Genomic DNA, 21,656 nt, shown 5'->3' on the forward strand with positions numbered 1-21,656 from the left:
TAACCTGTATTGTCAGCAAAGCACTTTACATATGTTGTGTCATCGGATTTGAAGAGGCTTGATAGCCAGTAGAGTGTTAGAGTAAATGGGATGCAGGGAAGAACTGATGATTGAAATGCCCAGATAATTCTCGAACATAGTTTTAGCCTTGTTTTTCAAACTTTTACTGGAACTAACCTTTTTTCCAGAGCAAATTGTTAGAGAACTTGTCATTCTCTAACAAATAACCAATCTGGCAAGTGTGAGGTTTTGTCTTCTCTTCCTCTACCCATTCTCTGTTGTAGAAAGCTAGTGAGTTGTGAAGGAGCCTAAAAGGGATGTAAAAAGATAGAAAAGAAGTAAAGGTCAAGAGGATTTCTAGATAGTTCACAAACCAACAAATTCATGTTGTTAAAAATCTGAGAGGTAGATATGTTTTTTGGAAGGGATCTCAAATGATATCACAAATCATTGCTTTGGGAAATGACCGTCTACATGTTTATATACTAAGTCTCAGCATACTTCATAAACAACTTCTAGTTCCCTCTTATGATAGCATGTATGTATGTATGTATACACACATATGAGAGAAGGAATTGTTGAACCACTCTAGTATCTTTACCAAGAAAACCCCAAACAGGGTCACAAAGAGTTGGATGTGACTAAACAATAAATGTGTATGGTATTTTAAAGTTAATAGAGGGCTTTGCACATGTCATTTCATGTGTTTTTCATAATGAGCCTTTGGGGAATATACTAGAAGTGCTATCATCACCATATTACTGATGAAAAACAGGCTTCATTCACTTATAGTCATAGATCTGGTTATCAGTGGCAGAATTTGAACTCAGCCCTTTCCTACCTCTGAGTTAGGTATTCCCATGAGTTAGGTATAGCCCTGCTGTATTCTTCTATACTATCCTTTCATGATGATGTGATTCTAGAAATAATCAAGTTCATCTTTTCTACTTTTCTGCTTCTTATCAGAACTAAGGCTAATATACCCCAAAGAGATTAAAGAGAGAAAAAAATGTACATGAATATATACAAGAATATTGATGGCAACTATTTTTGTCATAGCAAAGAACTGGAAACCAAAGGAGGGGGGTACCTATGAATTGGGGAATCTCTGAAAAAGTTGTGATATATTAATGTAATGAAATATAGAGTGTCTCAGAATCCTTAATATAGTTTTAATTTAAAACTATCAAAGCTACAAACTACACTAAAGTTTTTGGGATACCTTGAATTATTATGTCTATATTATGACTGTAGGCATGGCTTCAGAAAAACCTTGGAAAATATGTATAAACTGACGCAGAGTGAAGTAGACAATATTGTGAAGTAAAACAGCTTGGGTAGACTTGAGAACTTTGTTCACTGCAATGACCAACCATTCTAGAGGACCAGTGATAGTGTGATACCCACCTCCTGTAAGAGGTAGTCAACTCAAAGTACAGAATGAAAGACATTTACAAATTTCAGACATTTACAATGTGAGAATTTGTTTTAGTTGATTATGTATATGTGTTATAAGGATTTTGTTTTTCTTTCTTTTAATTGATGAAGGGGAAGTTGGGAAAGAAAATAGAGGAGTGATATGGTTGGAAAAAAAGGAAGGAAGGAAAGAAAGGAGACAGAAAGGAGAAAGAGAGAGAGGTAGGAAGGAAGGAAAAAAAGACAGAGAGGGTTATTAAGCTTTAAAAAAAAAAACAGAAGAAAACAGAGGGCAGGCCAGAAGGAAATACAAACAAGCAGGACAGCTTTGAAAGTTTCAAGTTGAATTTAATATTTACTTAAAAGAAAAAAGCAAATTGGACGTAATAGAGATGATCTGAATCACATACCTCCCTCCTTTCTTTTATACTCTGTATATAAAAGTGCTCATTTTATTTGGTCTAAAAGTCTAGGGAAAAAAAATTCCCTTTTCACTAAAGAAAAACAAACTAGACATAAATATAAACCAGCCAAACTATTCTGTGCTATTCTTAAATTTTAAGGAGACTCCATCTGCAATACAACATGGTCTAGTTTTTAAGAACCATTTCTGTCAAGAAGGTTTTCCTTATTTGATTTGTGTTTTTTTTTCTTGCGATAATTTAATTTCTTTATTCTATTTTTCTTCTCCATGAAGATGGAGAAAAGCTGGTTGAAGCCTTCTTAGAAACTTGTCTTCAAATAAATTTTTGGTCATTTCTCATTAACATAAAATAAAAACAGAGTTGGCTCTGATCTAGTTAGAATGTAATTAAAAATGTTTTAAATGTGATGTTTCTTTCTTTGTAAAATGAGGAAATTGAACTACTCAATATCCTTTAAGATCCCTTCAGCTCTGGATTCTTTATATTCTCATCCAATAGGTATGCTGAAAGGTTTGTCTTTTCTAGAAAATGACACTTCCTATTATATAAATAAACCATTTTCACATTAGTAACCATGGAAATGTACCTGAATTGAATCATTATGTATGATCTAATTATTTATAGATGATTAAGGTGTAAGAAATCTTTAAATATTTTTGAGATTATTTTAAACAATTGTTCAAATGGTATTGCCTTTGTGGTGACAGAGAAATACCTTTGTTCTTTCTCCTTCCAATTAAGTCTCTGATACTGTCCTCACATCACCATTAAGTCAGTACCCCCAAATGAAGGGACTGAGGTGGGACAGAAATACAAAACTCAGAATGAACTTTCCAGGTAAAGCTGAATGGACTAATGACCACAAGTTGAAAATTTAATAACTGAGAAAGGCTTTTGTTTTGTTGTTTTGTGTTTTGCTGCCTAAACATAGATGGAAATGACTTTACATGATACAGTGAAAAGAGCATTAGAGTGAGAGGATCTGGGTTCAAATCCTGCCTCTGATGCTTCACTATCTCTATGACTTTGGACAAGTCCCTTAAACTCCCTAAACCTCAGATCCCTTCATCTGTAAAGGGAAATGATTGACCCTATAATCCTAGATGGATCATCACTCCGATAATTCAAGGCATTCAGTGGCAATGTGTGAAAAAATGACCTTGAAAGAACTTTAGAAGAAAGAAGAGCCGTAAATAGTCCTAATGTCTTATAATATCATTATTCGTGTTGTAGAGGATGCCATGATTGTATCTCTTCTTAGCACCTTGGAATGTAAACTTAGAAGAGACTTTTGTTGCTGTTGTTCAGTCATTTCAATCATATCTGACTCTTTGTGACCCCATTTGGGGTTTTCTTGGCAAAGCTACTAGAAGTGGTTTGCCATTTCCTTCTCCTGGTCACTCTATAGAAGAAACTGAGACAAGCAGGGTTAAGTGACTTGCTCAGGGTCGCACAGCTAGTGTCTGAAGCTGGATTTGAACTCATGAAGATTAGTCCTCCTGACTCCAAGGGTGGCACTATATCCACTGTGCCACCTAGCAGCCACTGGAAGGAATCTTAAGGGTCATCTATTCCAGGACTCTCATTTTACAAGTGAATAAAAAAAAAAAGAGGTGCACAGGGTCAAAATGACTTAAAGGTAACTAGGTTATAAAGGGCATATGAACCCAGACCCCCTCTGACTCCAAATATCTGTTGTATGCAAGGCATTATGCTAGAGGCTGAAGAGACAAAGAGAAAAATGATGAAGTCTCTGCCTTAAAATGAAATCCTTTTCATTTTATTGTAACTATTCCCCCTAAACAAGAATTACCCATCCATAACTTTTGGGACCTTGAAACTAATTGTCTCCTAGATGTGTAATCCTCAACTAAGTGTGTTTGTAAGAACTTCCGGGAAGTATAGTAATTGAATGAACCTGAAAGATTTAAGTTAGAACTTTGACATTTTCAAATGTCTTAATTTAAAAGAAATAAAATAAATATCCAAGGATTCATTTTAAAATGTTAAAGAAAGAGTGATACATGAAAAAGTTGGGTTTTTTCTTTTAAAATTTGTCTAGAACTGTGAGTATATGATAGCTGTGGTGACAATATCTAATGTATTCTTCTGTTAAAAAATCTTGATGTTAGAAACATGATCTTCCCATGTTATTCCTCTCATGAGGGTACTTTTCCCTAAAAGGGGGAAAGTTATGTAGGGTAGGCATCCTAGTACCTCAGGAATTATCCATAGCGATCTGATTATCATGTGGATACTATTGAATAACCCCCCCCCCAAAAAAAAGAAATTGTTGCTGAAACCATATGCTGACTTTTTACTGCTATCAAGGAGTATTACATTTAAAAGAGTGAAAGGAAACTCATTCCCCACATGTTGCTGCATCTACTCCATTATGAAAACAAAGGCCTCTTACCTCATAGCCTATTGATACATCAAGTAATAAATGTGACAGTTACCGGTTCTATAGCCCTTATTCACCTCTTCCTGCAGAACTGAAACGTAACATGTTCCTTACTCGTAACAGATGGTTTAAACACTCTTTTGAAATTTCTCTGCAGAGGAATCCCTGTTGATTTCATTAAAAGTGGAAAGGTTTTATGCAGATGTAGACTTGCAGGGATTTATTGTTATAATTATTATTATGAGTGACCCCATGCTGAGCGCCATGCTTTTTTCTTGTAGGTGATGTGCCTTCAGGATTTTTTTGGTGACGATGACATTTTTATTGCATGTGGACCAGAGAAGTTCCGTTACCAGGATGATTTCTTGCTAGATGAAAGTGGTAAGAAAAGAAAAAAAAAAGTTCAAAACGGAGGGAAATTTGAGGCAGCTTTTCCAAATGTGCAGTGCTGGGCCAAGATTATGTCAACTCCAAAGCCTACCAAAATCAGTTTCAGATCCAAGACCAGCGTGTCTTTTCCATCACTCTAATTTCTTTGATTTTTGATATAGAAAACAGATGAAAGGATTGGAAAATTTACAATGAGGTTAAAATGTTTAAAAGAATAAATGATTATTGGCTAATTTATATGAACTTCACAATAACTAAATTAATAATTATAGAAAATTATAGGGATGGTTATTACATTTCTAATTATATGATCTTTTCAATAAAATTTAAGTTTTGTGGGATTCATGATCATAAAACTACTGAATATATTTTCTTGGCTCAGCTAGCACTTAGCCTCAATCAAATTCTGTATCAGCCAAGCTAGTTGGTCTTTTTATTCTCTTTATTCCACTAACTATCAGAATCTGTGTTTTGTTAGTTCTCTCTAGCTAGCATTAAAAGATGGAGATATGTCCCACACAAACAGAACCTGAACATTAAAACCAGCTAGCCATGGTAATTGTTGGTGAAAACGGAGGGTCATGGGGAGGGTATGCTTCAAAAGATGAATAGGGAAGATTGTGTCTGTTTTTAGTATGAATTGCTGATGATAAAATTGGTCTCAGAAACATAACTATCTAATAGAGGCCATTGGGCAGGACCAAGAAAAACCTTTCTAATGGTAGCTTTGTTTATAATTTAATTAATGGTTACCATATTCCCATCAGGAAGGAATTAAACATCCACTCATAGTTAGGATTCCCTTTTGTTGAGTGTGCTTTTGAAGTGAAATTGGGTAGGTGCTTTTCTCCCCCCTTTAGGTGAACTCAAGAACAAATTTGGTGACCTATGTTTGATAGAGTAGATGGAAAACGTCTGAGTGCTAACACCAGTAATGGAAGAGGTTGAGGTGAGGGGGAGTGGGAGTTGGAAATGCCAGAAATGTAGCTTGAGAAGGTCTTTCTGCCTCACCAGAATGTGTGTTATATGAATCTGCAGCCTAATATAATTGTTTCATCATGTATAAAGAAGTTAATGTTGGTTGGAGGGAAAGACCATAAGAAGCCCTGCTTTCCCCCCTTTTTAAAAGATAACAAAATGCCTGTGAAAACTAAAAATACCCAATAGTATATGCGGTTGGTTCATTTAAACAAGTCCTAACAAATGGTAATGGTTCCTGGGATAAATAATTTTCATCTCTACCATTATGTGTAATGAAAGTTGCCCTTTGGGGTGAAAATTTCCATAAAAAGTAAGCATAGTCTGCAGCAAAAGAAGTTTCTTTTCCCTGAGGGATAAAACCAGGCTTCTCAGTTCATATAGTACAAAAACACATTCAGTTAAAATATAAGCATGAGATAACAGCTTGGATTTGAGGAAGGCCACCCTACCCTTCATTTTAAAGAAAACTTCTTCTGATGGACTAGACAAAGGGAGACTATCCTGAAAGATAGGTTATGTCACTGGCTTTGTTACAACCAAACTCGACCTGGAGTAACATTCAGCTTCAAATCAAAGCCATTTAGGCTTTGGTCATTGGCTTCTCACCCACTCTCGGTGATTTAGCCACGGTTTTTGCCACTTTTCCTCATGCATCCACATACATACACTCTGACATGATCACACACTACTATTCCACCTGCCCTTCCAGATATTCCTTCACAAAAAACATTCTTCTGGCCCTCCTCTGAACTCAGCTGGTTTCCTGCTAATGTGTCAATCATATAAGTAGCATGCACAAGTGCGTCACTGCATGTTTAAAGCTGAACAGGAAGGCTTAATGAGAATATCAAAAATCCATTCTGATTTCACCACACTGACCCCTCTACCCATTAAAATAAATAGAAGAGAATACCACCACATAAAACTCAAGGGAGAACCTCATATTTATGGAAAGTCATTGCAATTTTGCTAGCTTTTTTGGGTGGGGGGAGGGTGGCTGGCATGACAGTACTAGATAGAATCCTAGCGAGATAGAATAGTCCAAGAAAAGCTCTGTTGTTTAGCTTGTGGGTTGATAATTTAGCTGTTTGGTTGTTGTCCTTTGTTCTCAAAGAGGACCAAGATTACATCACTGTTCTGGGCTCAGGGTACAGTGTGTCTGACTGTGGCTGATCAGACCAATATGAGCTGGGAAGGCTCTACCACAGGTTGGGCACAAATAGTCCATATGAACATTTGGAGTGGAAATGGCTCTAAATTTGTGCATCTCACATTTCTTTTCAACTATTGCAGTTCTGCTTTGCTCATAGAGCGCAGTGCCTTATTTGATGTGGACACGCCATGCTGAACAGTCCTGTGCCAATGATATTTATCTACACTAAACTGGGTACCATATAGAGCACAAATATAGACAATAAGCCTTGCCTTCAGAAGTTCTGGTGCAAGGAAGGGTAATCCAAGATGGTTGAACAGAAGTGTATGTGCATGTGTGCATGCGCACATCCACACACCCACACATACCCATCTTTCTTTCCTTTATGGTCTGATTCCCTTTAAAGGACCTTTGTCAACTTTGTTGTGATTTTCACTTTGCATTCTTTCCTCACTTTCCATACATTACCAAGCAACCAGAGGCTGGGAAATCTTCTCAGTTGGTGATGATGCCATAAGACAGCTAAAATGTATCAATAGGAAAGAAGCTTCAGTCTAAATGAATTTGTCCTGTGACTGAGCCCCTTTCTGATGACTCTGAATATCCTCTTGATTCTCTAGCGTGTTCTTACACTAATGCATTAAAATTTGAACCTGGTTCCCTAAAGTGTTAGGAACATGATTTTGCCCAGATTAGTGGCACTTGCTAAATGGTATTTGCACATTGATGCTTCATTTGCCTTGTTGCCACAGTGGCTCCCTAAAAGGAGTCTCAACTCCTTTTAGGGAGTGCAGACATCTTTAGAATTAATACTATGCCCCCCCACCCCGCTCAGAACCACACTCAATTTAATGACACCAAGATATGGCCTTTTATAATAGCAGCAGTACTTTTATTTTATTTTTCAAAATTAATCCAACTCCCAGCATGTTCAGGATTAGCAATAATATATCCCTCTAATTACTGCTGTGGAAACTCAGAGCAGACGGTCCTTAAGGTCTTCCTGGTAGGGAGTTTTGCCATGTATATTTAATGTGGCTGGGCAAGAAGCACATTGGAAAACAACAAAAAGACTTCTCCCTGCTCCTGAGTTTTTAAAAAGAGTTTCCTTTCCTACTTCAAAATGTAAATTATTTTAGTGGTCTCGCCATCAGTCAGTCAGCTGTGTTTTAACATCTACCAAACGGCTGGCACAGTGCTGGGAGAGAATGGCAGAGGCAAGGAGACTGACATGTTGTTTGCCCACTTGGCCAGCTATCTAATTTTGATGATGAGACAGCACGCCAGAGGAGAGAGGAGGAGGATAATGATCATGCTTATATGTTGATGGCAAAATGGCAAACGTGGGAATTATCACCATTAGCAAGTGCCAAGTTTTAGTTGAGAAATGTCCACTTGGCCGCTGAGGAGTTGAAAATGGCTTTGTAATGATGTTCCAATAACATAACCCCTGCTTCTCACTGAATCAAGTTGAGTCATTTTTCCAGTTGTGTCTTCTGACTCTTCATGACCCCATCTTGGCAAAGATACTGGAGTGATTTGCCATTTCTTTCGCCAGCTCATTTTATAGGTGAAGAACTGAGGTAATCAGGGTTAAATGACTTGCCCAAGGTCACACAGCTAGTATCCAAGGCCAGATTCAAACTAGGGAAGAGTAGTCTTCTTGACTCCAGGTCTGACACTCTTATCCACTGTACCACCTCTCTGCCCACCTCTCCTCCCTACAACCTAGATCAACTTGAAAGCTACTGTTTTTTTTTTCCCCTTAACTTACTTGAATTGCCTCTTCACTCTTCTTAGACCGTTCATGAACACAACTATTTTTTCCTCTTTCCTTTTCCCTTGTTTCTCCATGGATATGTTTTTAAAAAGACAGATTAGTACCTCCTCACCAGAACGGAGAAAGGGAATTTATGTAGGTATTTTTCAAGCCTAAATTAAGCAAGTTAAAAAAATTTTTGGAAATATTTTTGGAACAAATAAAGATGATTTCACAAAGCAATTGTAAAAGCTTACAGGTATACACCACTGGATTTGCTGAAAGTGAGAGATAGTGGTTTGCTTACAGACAGAACCTATGTTAGCTAAGGCCCAAGAAGAATGGAATCAGAATACCTTGTATGGGTGACACCTGATCAATGAAAATTATGCAGTGCAGGGGTAGAAACTGTACGATACAATTGCAGGTTGTAAAATTTTTGCATCTACTAGTACCTAGAATGGAAAGAATTATGCATTAAGAAGCTTGCTATCCCTTAAAACTCCAAAATATCTTTGATAATTGACCAAATAAATTGTGCTGGAAATGTAGCATCATCGCAGGCAGAGTAGTTGCCAACCACCTCCCAGTCACAACACTGATAAAAACTTTAAAATCAAAGTTTTAATGGATATCACCACAGTACTTTTTCCCCCCAGGGCAGTGAAGGTTAAGTGACTTGCCCAGGGTCACACAGCTAGTTAGTGTCAAGTATCTGAAGCCGGATTTGAACTCAGGGCCTCCTGAATCCAGGGCTGGTGCTTTATCCACTGTGCCACCTAGCTGCCCCACCACAATACTCTTAATTTTCAAACAACGTGGAATGAAAGACTTTCAAGATAAAGGCCCAGTAGAAGAAACTCCATCTTTCTCAGCCAATCTCTAGATATTCTATTGAATAGAAAGGCACATACTTTAAATTTGCATCTTTGTGGTTTGGAGTTACACTAAGCAACTGTTTTTCACACTGTAGCTGTGTCTCTACATTCATGCAGAAATGGCTGCTGGCTACATTCTGTTTTAAGTTTCTTAATTAGCAGAACATTTGAAGTCAAAGTGATTATACCTCCTTAGCCCAGCTGTGGTTAATGAAGACCCTGGGCTTTGTACCCTAGTGCCAATGTCACTAACTCTCAAATTTATAACCTTTTCTTAACCTGAAAGCTTTTTTTCTACCAAGGAACCTCTGATAGTAAGAATTCTATGAGGTGGCAAGGAAAGAATATGGGTTCCCCTCTTTCCACACCTCTTTGGAAGGGTTTCTGGATATTTAAGTCATCCCTCTGTGATTAGAGAATTTCATTTCAATTCAGCTCAAATAATTTATAAAGGTGCTAGTATACATTAGGCATTTGGGCTTCAAGGAAGAAAATGGAATGGTCCACATTTGAACCTGGTTCCATTAATCCCTAGAATACAGAAGTAAACTAGGCATCGTCAACCCAACTCATTCATTTTACAGGCAACAAAACTAAGGTTCATTGATTGGATAACTCACTTCTACAGAGGACCCATGTAGGAAATATCAGAGGTAGGGTTCTAACCTGAGGTCCTCTGATTGCTGGGAGGTGGCACGACATAGTAAGTAGAGTGCTGGGCTTAGATTTAGAAAGGCCTGCATTCAGACCTGTCACCAGTATGTGTGGTCATTGGCAAGTTACTCAACTTTGCTAAACCTCAGTTTCTTTCCCCGTAAAAAGGGGACAGTAGTATCTGTAATACATCAAGCTCAAACAAGAGAATTTCACGTACCTTGCAGCCTTTAAAACACTTGTATCAGTGCAGGTCATTACTATTCTTTGTACAACACCAGGCAAGAAACTACTTAAACCTTAGAGGGCTGTTAAATGGCAGGAATTGCCTGGGATACAGCACCTGGGAAAGCAAAGCCTGGAGAGCTCAAGAACTGGGCATTGGAGTATAAATAGTACTATCCCCAATATCACAATAATGCCGATGAGTATGTTTATGCCATGTTATAAGTGAGGTTTACTCTGCATTTTGGGGGGCAGCTAGGGAGTGCAGTGGATAAAGCAGGAGCCCTGGATTCAGGAGTTCAAATCCAGCCTCAGTCACTGGACACTTACTAGCTGTGTGACCCTGGGCAAGTCACTTAACCCTCATTGCCCTGCCCCCCAAAAAGATTTGATGGCTTTTGTTCTATTAATGAGGCTGCTGATACCATGAGGCTATCAATGGCCATTACACAACCTTAGGCCACTCTCAGTTTAATTTTTTATTCACCCCTCACTCACAGGTAATTTTGAGGAAGAGTTAACACTGCAGTTATGAGATGTAATGCAGATGAAACGTACATATATGGATTTTAACACATTTCAAATGCCTTTAGGAATCATCATCCTTTACACTCACTGAGCATCTTAGCTGCTGAACATCTGTACTAAATATCTAAATGTCACTACTATTCCCTGGAGTCCTGATGCTAAAGAGACCATGTCAGGTAAAATGACTGCCATGTCTTGGCAAAAATCAGAGTTTTACATGTATTTAATTTTAATTGGGAATCATAGCAAATTTAAACTTAATGAGTGGACTCTGAGTATGTCACACACCAATGCCACTGTTTCAAAAAAATTATTTTAGTTGGTCCTGATCCATTTGTTCATTTATTTCTTCACTTCACACTTAATGAGTGCCTTCTGTGTACAGGGCACCATGCTAGACATTGAGGCTAATTCAGAGGGCCCTACCAAGGAATTTACAGTTTAATGACCCGACTTCCATTTACAGGAACCACTGATGCCTTGAAATCAGCAATAGTCATCAGGTATCTCAAGGGGGTGATCCTAAATTAGAAGTGTGACTCCTTAGATTATAGAAAAATGAATACCAAAAATTTGTTGCTTCTTTTTTATGAATAATTCTCAAGTTTTGATCATCTGTGATGCCCATATGAGAAAAGGAAATGAAAATCAGTTATTGTCATTTCCATTGGCTTTAACTTATAAAATATATCTTAATATTGGTAGCATCTTGGTGTTAAGTTTAGAAATGGAAAACCTTGGGGCTGTCATGCATTGCCCTTGTCGGCTTGTTAAAACTTATCCATGGTAAAATCACAGTGAGTTCTTAGAACTTTTTCAAATGTAGCTATATGTTCAACCAAAGTGTAAATATAAAATTTACCACAGCAGTGTGACATTTTTAGATTTAATAAATTCCCAGGATATGGAGACATATACCATATCCTATCTTTGAGTTATAACCAAATTCAAACATATGGTGGTCCTTTTACCATACAGAGAGTTTTACATTTAAGAAAACATAACAGCATTCAGTTTGCTTTTTCAAATTTCTCTGCTATCCTCAATATGCTTCCTTTCATGATATATAAGAATAACAACATCAGATATTGGAGAGAATAGATACTGCAGAGGATAAAAATAACAGTCACAGAAACTGAAAAAGTCATAGAGGTTATCTAGTTTAACTTTCATCCCAATGCAAAAATAATCCTAGCAGTTGAACCTCCAGCCTCAGATTGTATTTCTCCAGCGATAAGGAGCTTATTATTGTGATAATCAACTGAGTGGCATTGTTGGACAGCTCTAAATGTTGGGTTTCTTCCATGTATTAAGAGGAAATCTATCTACCTCCTTTTAACTTCCTTTCTTTGATCTTGGTCCTGTCTACTAGACAAAGATTCCATCTGACAAGCCTTCAGATATTTTTAAGATGGGTGATGATGTTTCATCTGATTTTTCCATGGAAAATAGCATAGTGGAAAAAACACTGGGCTTTGGATGAAAAGATCTGAATTCAAGTCCCAGCTCACGTACTTACTAGCTCAAAGCTTGAGCAAAGTCACAATAATCTCTCTGACTCCAATTTCTCCCTAAGCAAAATGAGAAGGATTGGAACAGTTGATCTCAAAAATATCTTCTAACCTAAAATTCATTATCTCCCCAGTTCTCTCAGCCATTCCTCATATGACAGTTTCCAGACTTCTCATGCTCTCATTTATTCTTTTCTGAACATTGTCCAATTTATCAGCATCCCTTTTAAAATGAGAGAAGCATCAGAATGAATAGAAAGCTGACCTTGAAACTAAGAAGACCTGACTTTAAATCCTACCTTTGATGTAAAATGAATCTATGACCATGAGCAAGTCACTTCACTTCTTTGTACTCTATGCAACTCTCTAAGACTAAGTTACAAAGAAGGCACCAACTTTCTGTGGCAGGAGGAATTTCTTCATTCCAGAACTCCCTTTACCAATTAAATCACAGGTCCAATCTCTATATCTATCCCTTTTAAAGTATGGTGCTCAGAATTTAACACATTATTCTAGTTTTGATCTGATCAAAACAGAGTACAGTGAAATACTCCTATTAATGTGGTTCATAATTAATTGGTACTAGGAGGGGGTTGGGTTTTTTTTTTTTGTTTTTTAGTGAGGCAATGGGGATTAAGTGACTTTCCCAGGGTCACACAGCTAGTAAGTGTTAAGTGTCTAAGGCCGGATTTGAACTCAGGTACTCCTGACTCCAGGGCCGGTGCTCTATCAACTGCGCCACCTAGCTGCCCCTGGTACTAGGGTTTTTAAAAACAATTTCATTTGTAGCTCATGTTGGGGTTTCAATAAAAAACCTCCCATCTTTTTTTTTTCATAAGCTGCTGTGAAATCAGGGACTTTTCATCATGTACTTTACATGGTAGGGGGAAAAATCTTTAACTTATAGTATGCCACTAGGCACCTAGTGACAGTGTCAACTGACACTCACTAACCCTCACACTTTGTTTTTTGAACTGTACCCAACTGTACACTACTGAATATCATTCAGGCAACTTTCCTACCTTTTACATAGGAGACTTTTGTAAATATGTCTTCTTTCATTTAACTCACCATTTTTATTATCAATGTACTGAGTACCTTAGAAACTATTTCGCTCCAAACCAGCAAACAATTATTAAGCACCTGCTATGTGCTAGGCACTGTACCAATACTGGAGATACAATTAATAAAAAGAAAGATAGCCCCTGACCTCAAAGAGCTTACAGTCTAATTGGGGGAGACAAAACACAAAAGGAGGCAGGAAATGGGAAAGATGGGTGGGAAATCAGGAAATACCAAGAACATGGATCATCTTGTTCCAAAAAGCTGAAACCAGGAAGGGCAGCAGATGGAAAGTGGAGTGAGTTAGAAGTCCAGTTTTTGCCCTCTATAAAGGAAGACATTGTGAGGACTTTGGAGCTCCATCTTCCAGCCCTCCAATCAGAGGGAAGTGGTGGTGAGATTAAAAGTGATGAACTTATTCCTGTAGGGGCATCTTGTTCCATGGAGTTGAAAGCAGGCAGAGCAACAGATGCAGTAAGGAGGATATTTCATCTTATTCCCTAAGTTTTTATTTCATATTTTTCATGTCCATGCACAAGAACATGTTCAATCAATAGTAAGGTCACAGGATCATGGGTCTTATAAAGGAAATGATTCTATGATAAGGTAATAGGAACTCTATTCTGGATCTGATTCTTACTATACAAGGAGGAAATAGTGGCTAGAGGAGAAGAAGTGGGAAGCTAACCCTTCTAGAGTTTATGGAAGAAGAAAGGAAATCTGGGTAGAAAGCAGATTTCAGGGTTTCAAAGGAAAGAGAGGTAGGATCATATGGACTAAATTTCTCCAAAGAAAGTCAGCCCAGTAGGGATGGGAAATGCTCAAAAATGTAATTTCCATGACACAAAGGGAGATAATTCCATTGAGGAGAAAAAAGGAGATTTATTTGAAGGAACCAATGTGGATGCAGATTTTTTTTTAAATGTACAGAAGATAGGAGTAAGGCCATTTAACAGAGGGTGAAAATGAGCATGGCAACAAATGGTAAAAATAGTATCAGAAGTGCTAAAGCTAAGAATGAGCTGAAGCCAGGAAAGGGAAGATGAAGAAAACAGTAAAGAGGATATTTTAAAAGCCATATTGGGTTGAAACAGAGGATTAAAGAAAGACTAGGGTCTTTGCTTGAGGTGGAGAGGATGATGGAAAGGGGGAGGAAGAGCTGCTCAATTGTTATTTTACTTGTTTTCCCTGACAAAGACATAACCTTTATAGTGAAAAACACAGCAAACACAATTGATTCCCAAGATAAGTAAAGGAAATAGTAAGGGAGTACTTGGTGAATTCTAGTCACCAGGTTTAGTTCTGAAAGACCTGGCAGATACAACTGTTGAACCATGCAGAGAAAAGGGAGGTACTATAAGGAGAAAGGCAAGTGTTGCCCCAAACTTCAAAAAAGTTTATAGAGAAAAGAGCCTGCAAACAAAAGGTCAGATACCTTGATTTTGATTTCTGGGAAATTTCTAAAATAGGTCACTAAAGAGATGGTTGGTTTTGTTTTTTAACCAATTTTTTAAAATACCCCTACTATACTCTACCTTCCTTAGACTTCATCTGTCTTTAAGGTATTGTAATGTTTAAATGACTCGGAGTTCAGGTGAATGCATGTATTTATTAAATGCTGCCTTTCACTTGCATAAGGGACAATGAGAAATGTTAAATTTTAGAAGCATTTCTATATTCCAAGCAGGTGGTTTACACTAGGTCATTCCAAGGTTCCTCCCAACTCTGAAATTCTTTGGAATTTTACAAAGAAGAGAAAAGAATTACAACCTTTGTAAGCAGAAAACTCTTTTTTAGAAAGCTGTTTCTCTTTGTATTAAGGCAACCTAGCATTTATCACTAATCCTTAATAATGTTTTTAATAAGCACCCTAAATTTTCTGCTTAACAGATACTAGGTACTACAGTTTATAAAAACCTAGCTTTCTTCCCTAAAGGTTACTTTTCCACGGATAGTTCCGGTAAGTCAGCAAGCATTTATTAATTTCCTACTACTTCCCAAGCACTGTGTTTGGAGCTGCTGACACAGATATATAATGAACATGATCTTTAGCCAGCAATTACTTGGGTGAATCCATCCTTGCCCTCACAGGGGGAGTCACTGAAAAAGCATTAAGCAACCCCTTTCTTGAAAGCACAGACAGACACAACAGATCTGAGTGCATGCTTCAGAAGCAATTGGACCCAGAATAATTCTGAAACAATCAAAGGAAGTTAGCCAGTTCTAAGGGAAATACCATGATTGGGGACAACCAGTAAGGGCATGTACAAGAGCAGAGCAGGGGTACGAGCAAAAGCAGGCTATTAAATGCAAAAGGTCAGGTTATTGGCTTTGGGTTGGAGCATTGTAAGGAAAGAGAGGAAGATCACTTCGTTAGCTGGCACCATTCTAATCAGAGACTAAAATTCAGCAGTGGGAAGCATCGGGTCATTAAATTACAACCGCATCCAACCATTGGTTTGGCGTACCATAGATATGACTACAGTATCTGACATCTCTCCACTCCACTCCAGTTTATTGAGGTAGTAAAAGTTTGGGGGTTTAATGGTCCTGAAGGAAACAACACTTCATTTTATATATTTGCCAAAGAACCTTAACATTAATTTAGTTGAATTTATGTTTTAATATAGTTTTATCTTTTCACACTTCATAACCTTTCAACAGAGTTATACCAACAGTGATGTTAGTGTTGGGATGACTTACAGACATGAAAGAAAATATGGAAAAAGTAGTGTTTCTCTTTACCACCACCCCCCACTCTGAACTAAAGCATAAAATCCTTTAAAAAAAAAAAGTGAAATTTCCCAAGTCTGAAAAAAAAAATAACATAAAGGCTTGTTCCACATTGAAAATTATAGATTTGTTGATAAAGGAAAGGGTTCGTTTTTTAAGAGGATTCTTTTGAGAGGAATTTCCTGGACTTATGATTCCATTATTATGGGCAAATCCCTACTATGGAATCTCCCTCCACCAATGGAGATCACCAACTCGTCTCTAATTTATAGACTTAAGAGAGCTGATTGAAGCAATGAGATGTTGGTAACTTACTCATGGTCACATTCCTAGCATGTGACAGAGGCCAACTCAGGTATTTATGACTCTGTTTCTGGTTCTCTAGGATGTAACACTGCCTTCGTGTGGTATACATGTAAGTGGGTGTGTATATGGATATATGTGGATGTATGTATATGGATTTTTCTCAATCCAACCAAATAAAATCACAACAATGAAATCAGTGGGCCTGTCAAAATGTAATCATTTTGGCGACCACGAAGGGACAGTGCCATGAATCCTTCAGCCTAGATGGAACAGACTTAAACAAAAAAAATTAAAACTGATCAGAGCACAAATGAAAAAGGGTTTTATCAGATCAGGAGTAAAAATGTGACCGCTGCTGCCTGGAGAGCTGGCCAAGCATGCCGTGTCCAAGGGCACCAACTTCCAGGACAGCAGTTTAAAAACTGAGAAGGAACGGAAGTGGGGGCTCTTTGGTTTTTTAAACTTAGCCGTGGTGGTGCGCGTGTGTGCTGGTTCTCGGCCTGGCAGGCAGTTTGGGATTCAGTGACTTTTATAAAGGAATATAGACTAAGCTTAGATCTAAGATTATTCATTCGTATTTCTACTTTCCTATTTCCCTAATTGGTATCACCTTTTTGTTGTCTAATTAATTCCCAAACAATAAAAACTAATTCCTCACTGATTAAAGCTCAGAGGCTTCTTTTTCTTAGTGGTCTGGGAGATATGTAAGGGAAAAGTTAAAGGGGGAGTTTAATGCCCATATATTCAATTTTAAATTTCACATAGTACATGTGTGTAGATTTCAACAGCATAGGGAACTCCCAGTGTGAAAACCCTCTCCACCAATGCAGATCAGTAGTTCATAACTTAGTGTTAGTTATCTGGGACACTAAGACATTAAGTGACTTGTCCATGCTCATACAGCTAATATGAGCCTTAATGGGGACTTAAACTCAGGTTTTCCTGACTCTAAAACCAGCCATATTCTATGCACTATGCCATCCTGATCTGGACCAAATGTTAAGTCTCATATACACAAACTGGCTCCTTTGTAAATGGACCAGATCATTTGCAGATGGATAGGTGGGGCCTGTACAGATGTACTGAAGATTGTGATTATAGGCTTTCAAAATATTTAAGCATAAAAAAATAACATGTTTCACCAAGTTTAAAATAATGAGCCTAACCAAGTGAGCATTTAAGAGGTAAAAAGAACTAATGTGAAATTGACAGCTCTTTTGTTGAATATTTTTAATTAACATTCATTTTTATACTATGCTAAAATATTCTTTTAAATTAATAGCACCAATTTCACAATCACACAATTTCAGAATTAGATGAGTGCTTAGTGACCATTTAGTTCAAACCATACTAGAATAAGAATGCCACAGAATCCCTGACAAGTGATCTCTTCGCCTTGAAGATCAATCAAGGTGAACCTACATCCTCCGGAGGCAACCCATTGTACTTTGAGATAGCTCTAACTGCTAGCAAGGTTTTAATAATATAAACCCCCAATTTGCCTCTTTGAAACTTCCACCAAATGCTCTTAGTTCTTCCTTATGGGGCCAAACAGGAGAACTCTAATACATACTCTGTGAAAAGTTTTTCAAATACTTAGAGATAGCTGTCATGCCCCCCAGGTCTTTTCTTTTCCATTTGAAACATTGCAGGTTTGTTAAAGGAATGAGCTTCAGACTTTTGCCATTCTAGTTGCCCTCCTCTGAAATGTTCCTCGAGCTATTGTCTTTCTTAAACTATGATGCATCAAATCAGCTATGCTATTTGAGAAGTGGTCTTACCATGGAGAGTAAAGTCAGACTATCATCTCCTTCCTTCAAGCTGTGCCTCTCTCAATGCAGCCCAACACCACATTAGCCTTTTTGACAACCATATTATGCTAGATCTCATATTTAGGAAGCTTATTTTGTGAATCCAATTGTAAGGCTCTCGGTTCTCTTTTTACTCTTAAACTATGATCCCACTATCTGAAATTCCATCTTATCAGATTCAGCTGAAAGTTTTAGCCTGTCAAGAACTTTTTGGATTCTGATTCTGTTATCCAGAGCATTAGCCATCCATCCCTTCCAACTTTGTGTCATCTTAAAATTTAATAAGGAAGCCATAATTCATCTATGCTTTTATCCAAGTCATTAATAAAATGTCAAGTGGAATAGAGACACACACGCAGATCCCTGGGACATTCCATTGGAGACCTCCTTCCAGACTGGCATTGTATCACTAATGATTACTCCTTGAGGCTGCTGGGCCATCAGTTATGAATTCATTGGGTAATACTATCTTCCAGCCCACATTTTCTCTGTCTTTTCCATCAGAATAGCATGAGACACATTATAAAATGCTTGGCTAAAATCTAGGTAAACTGTGAGGATAGCATTGCTCTGGTCTGTGTAAGAAAAGGAAATAAGGTTAGTCTGGCATGACTTGTTGTTAATGAAGCCATGTTGGCTCTTTATAATCCCTGCTCCCTTTTCTAGCTCTTCACTGTCTTTTTATTAATACATTCTAGCAGTGTTAAAATATTCAGAAATAGAAATCAAGCTCATTGGTCTATAGTAGGTAGATTCCATTCTGTTTCTTTTTTTAAAAAAATCAGGATGAAATTTGCTCTTCTCCAGTCCTGTGCTATTTCCAAACACTTCCTCTCTCCCTCCCTCCCCTCTTCCCTCTCACTCTTTTCTGTTTCTCTTTCTCATGTCAGTCTGTCTGCATCTCTATAGACATATGAATATATACACACATACATACATGTGCACTTATATACATAGTCATTCTTTGCACAAACACTCAATCTCTAAACTCCATGCATTTTTATTGGCTATCCATCACACTGAAATACTCTATTTATACTAACTGGCTTTCTTGACTTCCTTCAAGCCAGCTCAAATTCCGCCTTCTGCAGGAGGCTTTTGGTAGTCTCCTCTTCTGCTAGTACCTTCCCTGTAAGATTAGATATTGTGTGTAGATAGATGGTTGGACAACATCTCCCTTATTGGAATGTGAGGTAGTTAAGGGCAGAAAATGTGTTTTTGCCTTTGTTCACATCTCCCATGCACTTGTCATGTAGTACACATGTAACAAATACTTGTTGACTGACCAACTGACTCCCATATTTGGAATTCTTTCAGAGATCACTGACTGTGGTTCAGCAATTACATTTTGCCATTTCTTTCATTATATGGATAATCTAATGTGCCAACTCTTGGGTGTTCTACTACTAATTTTGTCATTTCTCATGTTTGGCTTACAGCCAAAAGTAGGGCTGATCTGTAAGAGTGATTATTTTCTTGTGTTCCTAGTATTCTAGACCTGTGTGATCATTTATATCTCAGAAATCAGCAAATACTACAAATCAGGGCTAGATTTATTGGTGTTCTTTTAAAAATTATCTAGAATGTAATGAGGAAAATGTTAATTATGCAGAATAAACTTAAAAGTGTGTCTTGCATGTGTGTATGTGTGTGCTTGTGTGTAAATTCTGGGAGAGGTGGGGATGGGGAGGAGAAAAGGTTGATAAACATTTACTGACACAACCCTGGTCTCTAGTCTCCAGCAGCTCACAAAGGCAAGTTAGTATATGAGGGGAACGGAATATGTGATTTCTTTCTTTCTTTCTTTCTTTCTTTTTTTTTTTTTTGCTGGGCAATGAGGGTTAAGTGACTTGCCCAGGGTCACACAGCCAGTTAGTGTCAAGTGTCTGAGGCTGGATTTGAACTCAGGTCCTCCTGAATCCAGGGCCGGTGCTTATCCACTGCGCCACCTAGCTGCCCCCTGAATTTTTGATTTCATTGGTATAGGGAATGTCTAATGAAGAAACTCCCTGAACCAATACAGATTGCATATCTTCTTAGTTGCCTAAGACTCTGTGAGGCAGGTAAATGGCACAGTGGATTGAGCTTTGGACCTAGAATCAAGACCACATGAGTTCAAATCAAGCCTCAAACCCTTACTGGTTTTGTAACCCTTGTCTGCCTCAGTTTCGTCTTCTGTAAAATGAGTATAATAACACCACCTACCTCCCAGGGTTTTTGTGAGGATAAAATGAGGTAACATTTGTAAAATGTTTCACAAACCTTACCAGCCTTTATAAATGATCTCATTATTTATTTGTTGTTTATTTTTATTATTTTTTGTTGTTGTTAAGCAACATGCCAGGGTCACATAGCTAGTATTTGTTAGAGTTAAGAATTGAACCTATGTCTTCCTTATGTAGAGGAATTCTTGTTCCAATAGAGGTTGGATTAGATGCAGAGGATGTGTGCCGTGGTAAATGTTTAATAACCAGCTTTCCAGGGAAAATGAAGCCAAGACATGCTTTTGTATTTAATCTGCATAATTAGCCTTTACTCTGTCACTTTTGTTTCCTTTTTTAAGCATTCAAGGTTAAGTGACTTACCTAGGATCACACAGCTAGTAAGTATCTGAGGCCAGATTTGAATTCAGGTCCTCCTGACCCCAAGGCCAGTACTCTAGCCACTGCACCACATAGCTGACCCTCCATCACTTCCTTAAGTTTAGACAATCAACAATACAATAAATGAAGTCCTGATTAGTAGCATTTGCTGATTTCCAGTGTATGTAAATGCTCACACTGAAAATGCAATAATCTGCTGTCATGAGCCAGTGTGAGCTAGCTGGTGAGGATCCCCTGGTGAGGATCAAGAGATAGCATGTACAAAAGCAATTGCAACACTTAAAAGCAGATAGGTGGCACAGTGGATAAAGTACTGGCTCTCAAATCAGGAAAACCTAAGTTCAGATCCAGCTTCTAACACTTTCCCTATGCAAATCACTTCCCCTCTGCCTGCCTCAGTTTCCACATATGTAAAATGCAGATAATGAGAGCACCTACCTCCCAGTGTTGTTAGTATCAGATGAGAATATCTATAAAGCGCTTAGCACATAGTAGGTACTTTAAAATGCTTGCTTCCTTTCTTCCTCTCTCAATTCCTTGTCCAGTTGCCTTCCTTTTGTACCACATTGCACTAAGGTGTAGACAAACTGTAAATGATATCAAATATCTTACCTGGCAATATTCCTTGCAAACAAATAGACTGAGCATGGGAATGGGTTTGAGGCAACATCATGCCCTGTGCAGGGTTTTCATGTGGTGTCTGTGTGTTCCATCTGGGACACTCAAAATTGCCCTTTGTTGGGATCAGGCAAGATGTCAGAGCTCACCGATTCATTCAGCAAGCATTTATTAAGCACCTACTGTATGCCAGATGCAT

General features: G+C 37.9%; 1 protein-coding gene across 1 annotated transcript in view; it reads left to right on the top strand.

The window, feature by feature from the left end:
- DCLK1 (doublecortin like kinase 1) overlaps positions 1-21,656 on the top strand; it is a 422,465-nt gene that overhangs the window by 220,618 nt on the left and 180,191 nt on the right. Inside the window, 1 exon segment of the mRNA XM_043996841.1 lies at positions 4,527-4,626. Coding sequence (XP_043852776.1) covers positions 4,527-4,626 — 100 coding nt within the window.

This window comes from Dromiciops gliroides, chromosome 3 (genome assembly GCF_019393635.1).
Source record: "Dromiciops gliroides isolate mDroGli1 chromosome 3, mDroGli1.pri, whole genome shotgun sequence".
NCBI classification, from domain to species: Eukaryota; Metazoa; Chordata; class Mammalia; order Microbiotheria; family Microbiotheriidae; genus Dromiciops; species Dromiciops gliroides.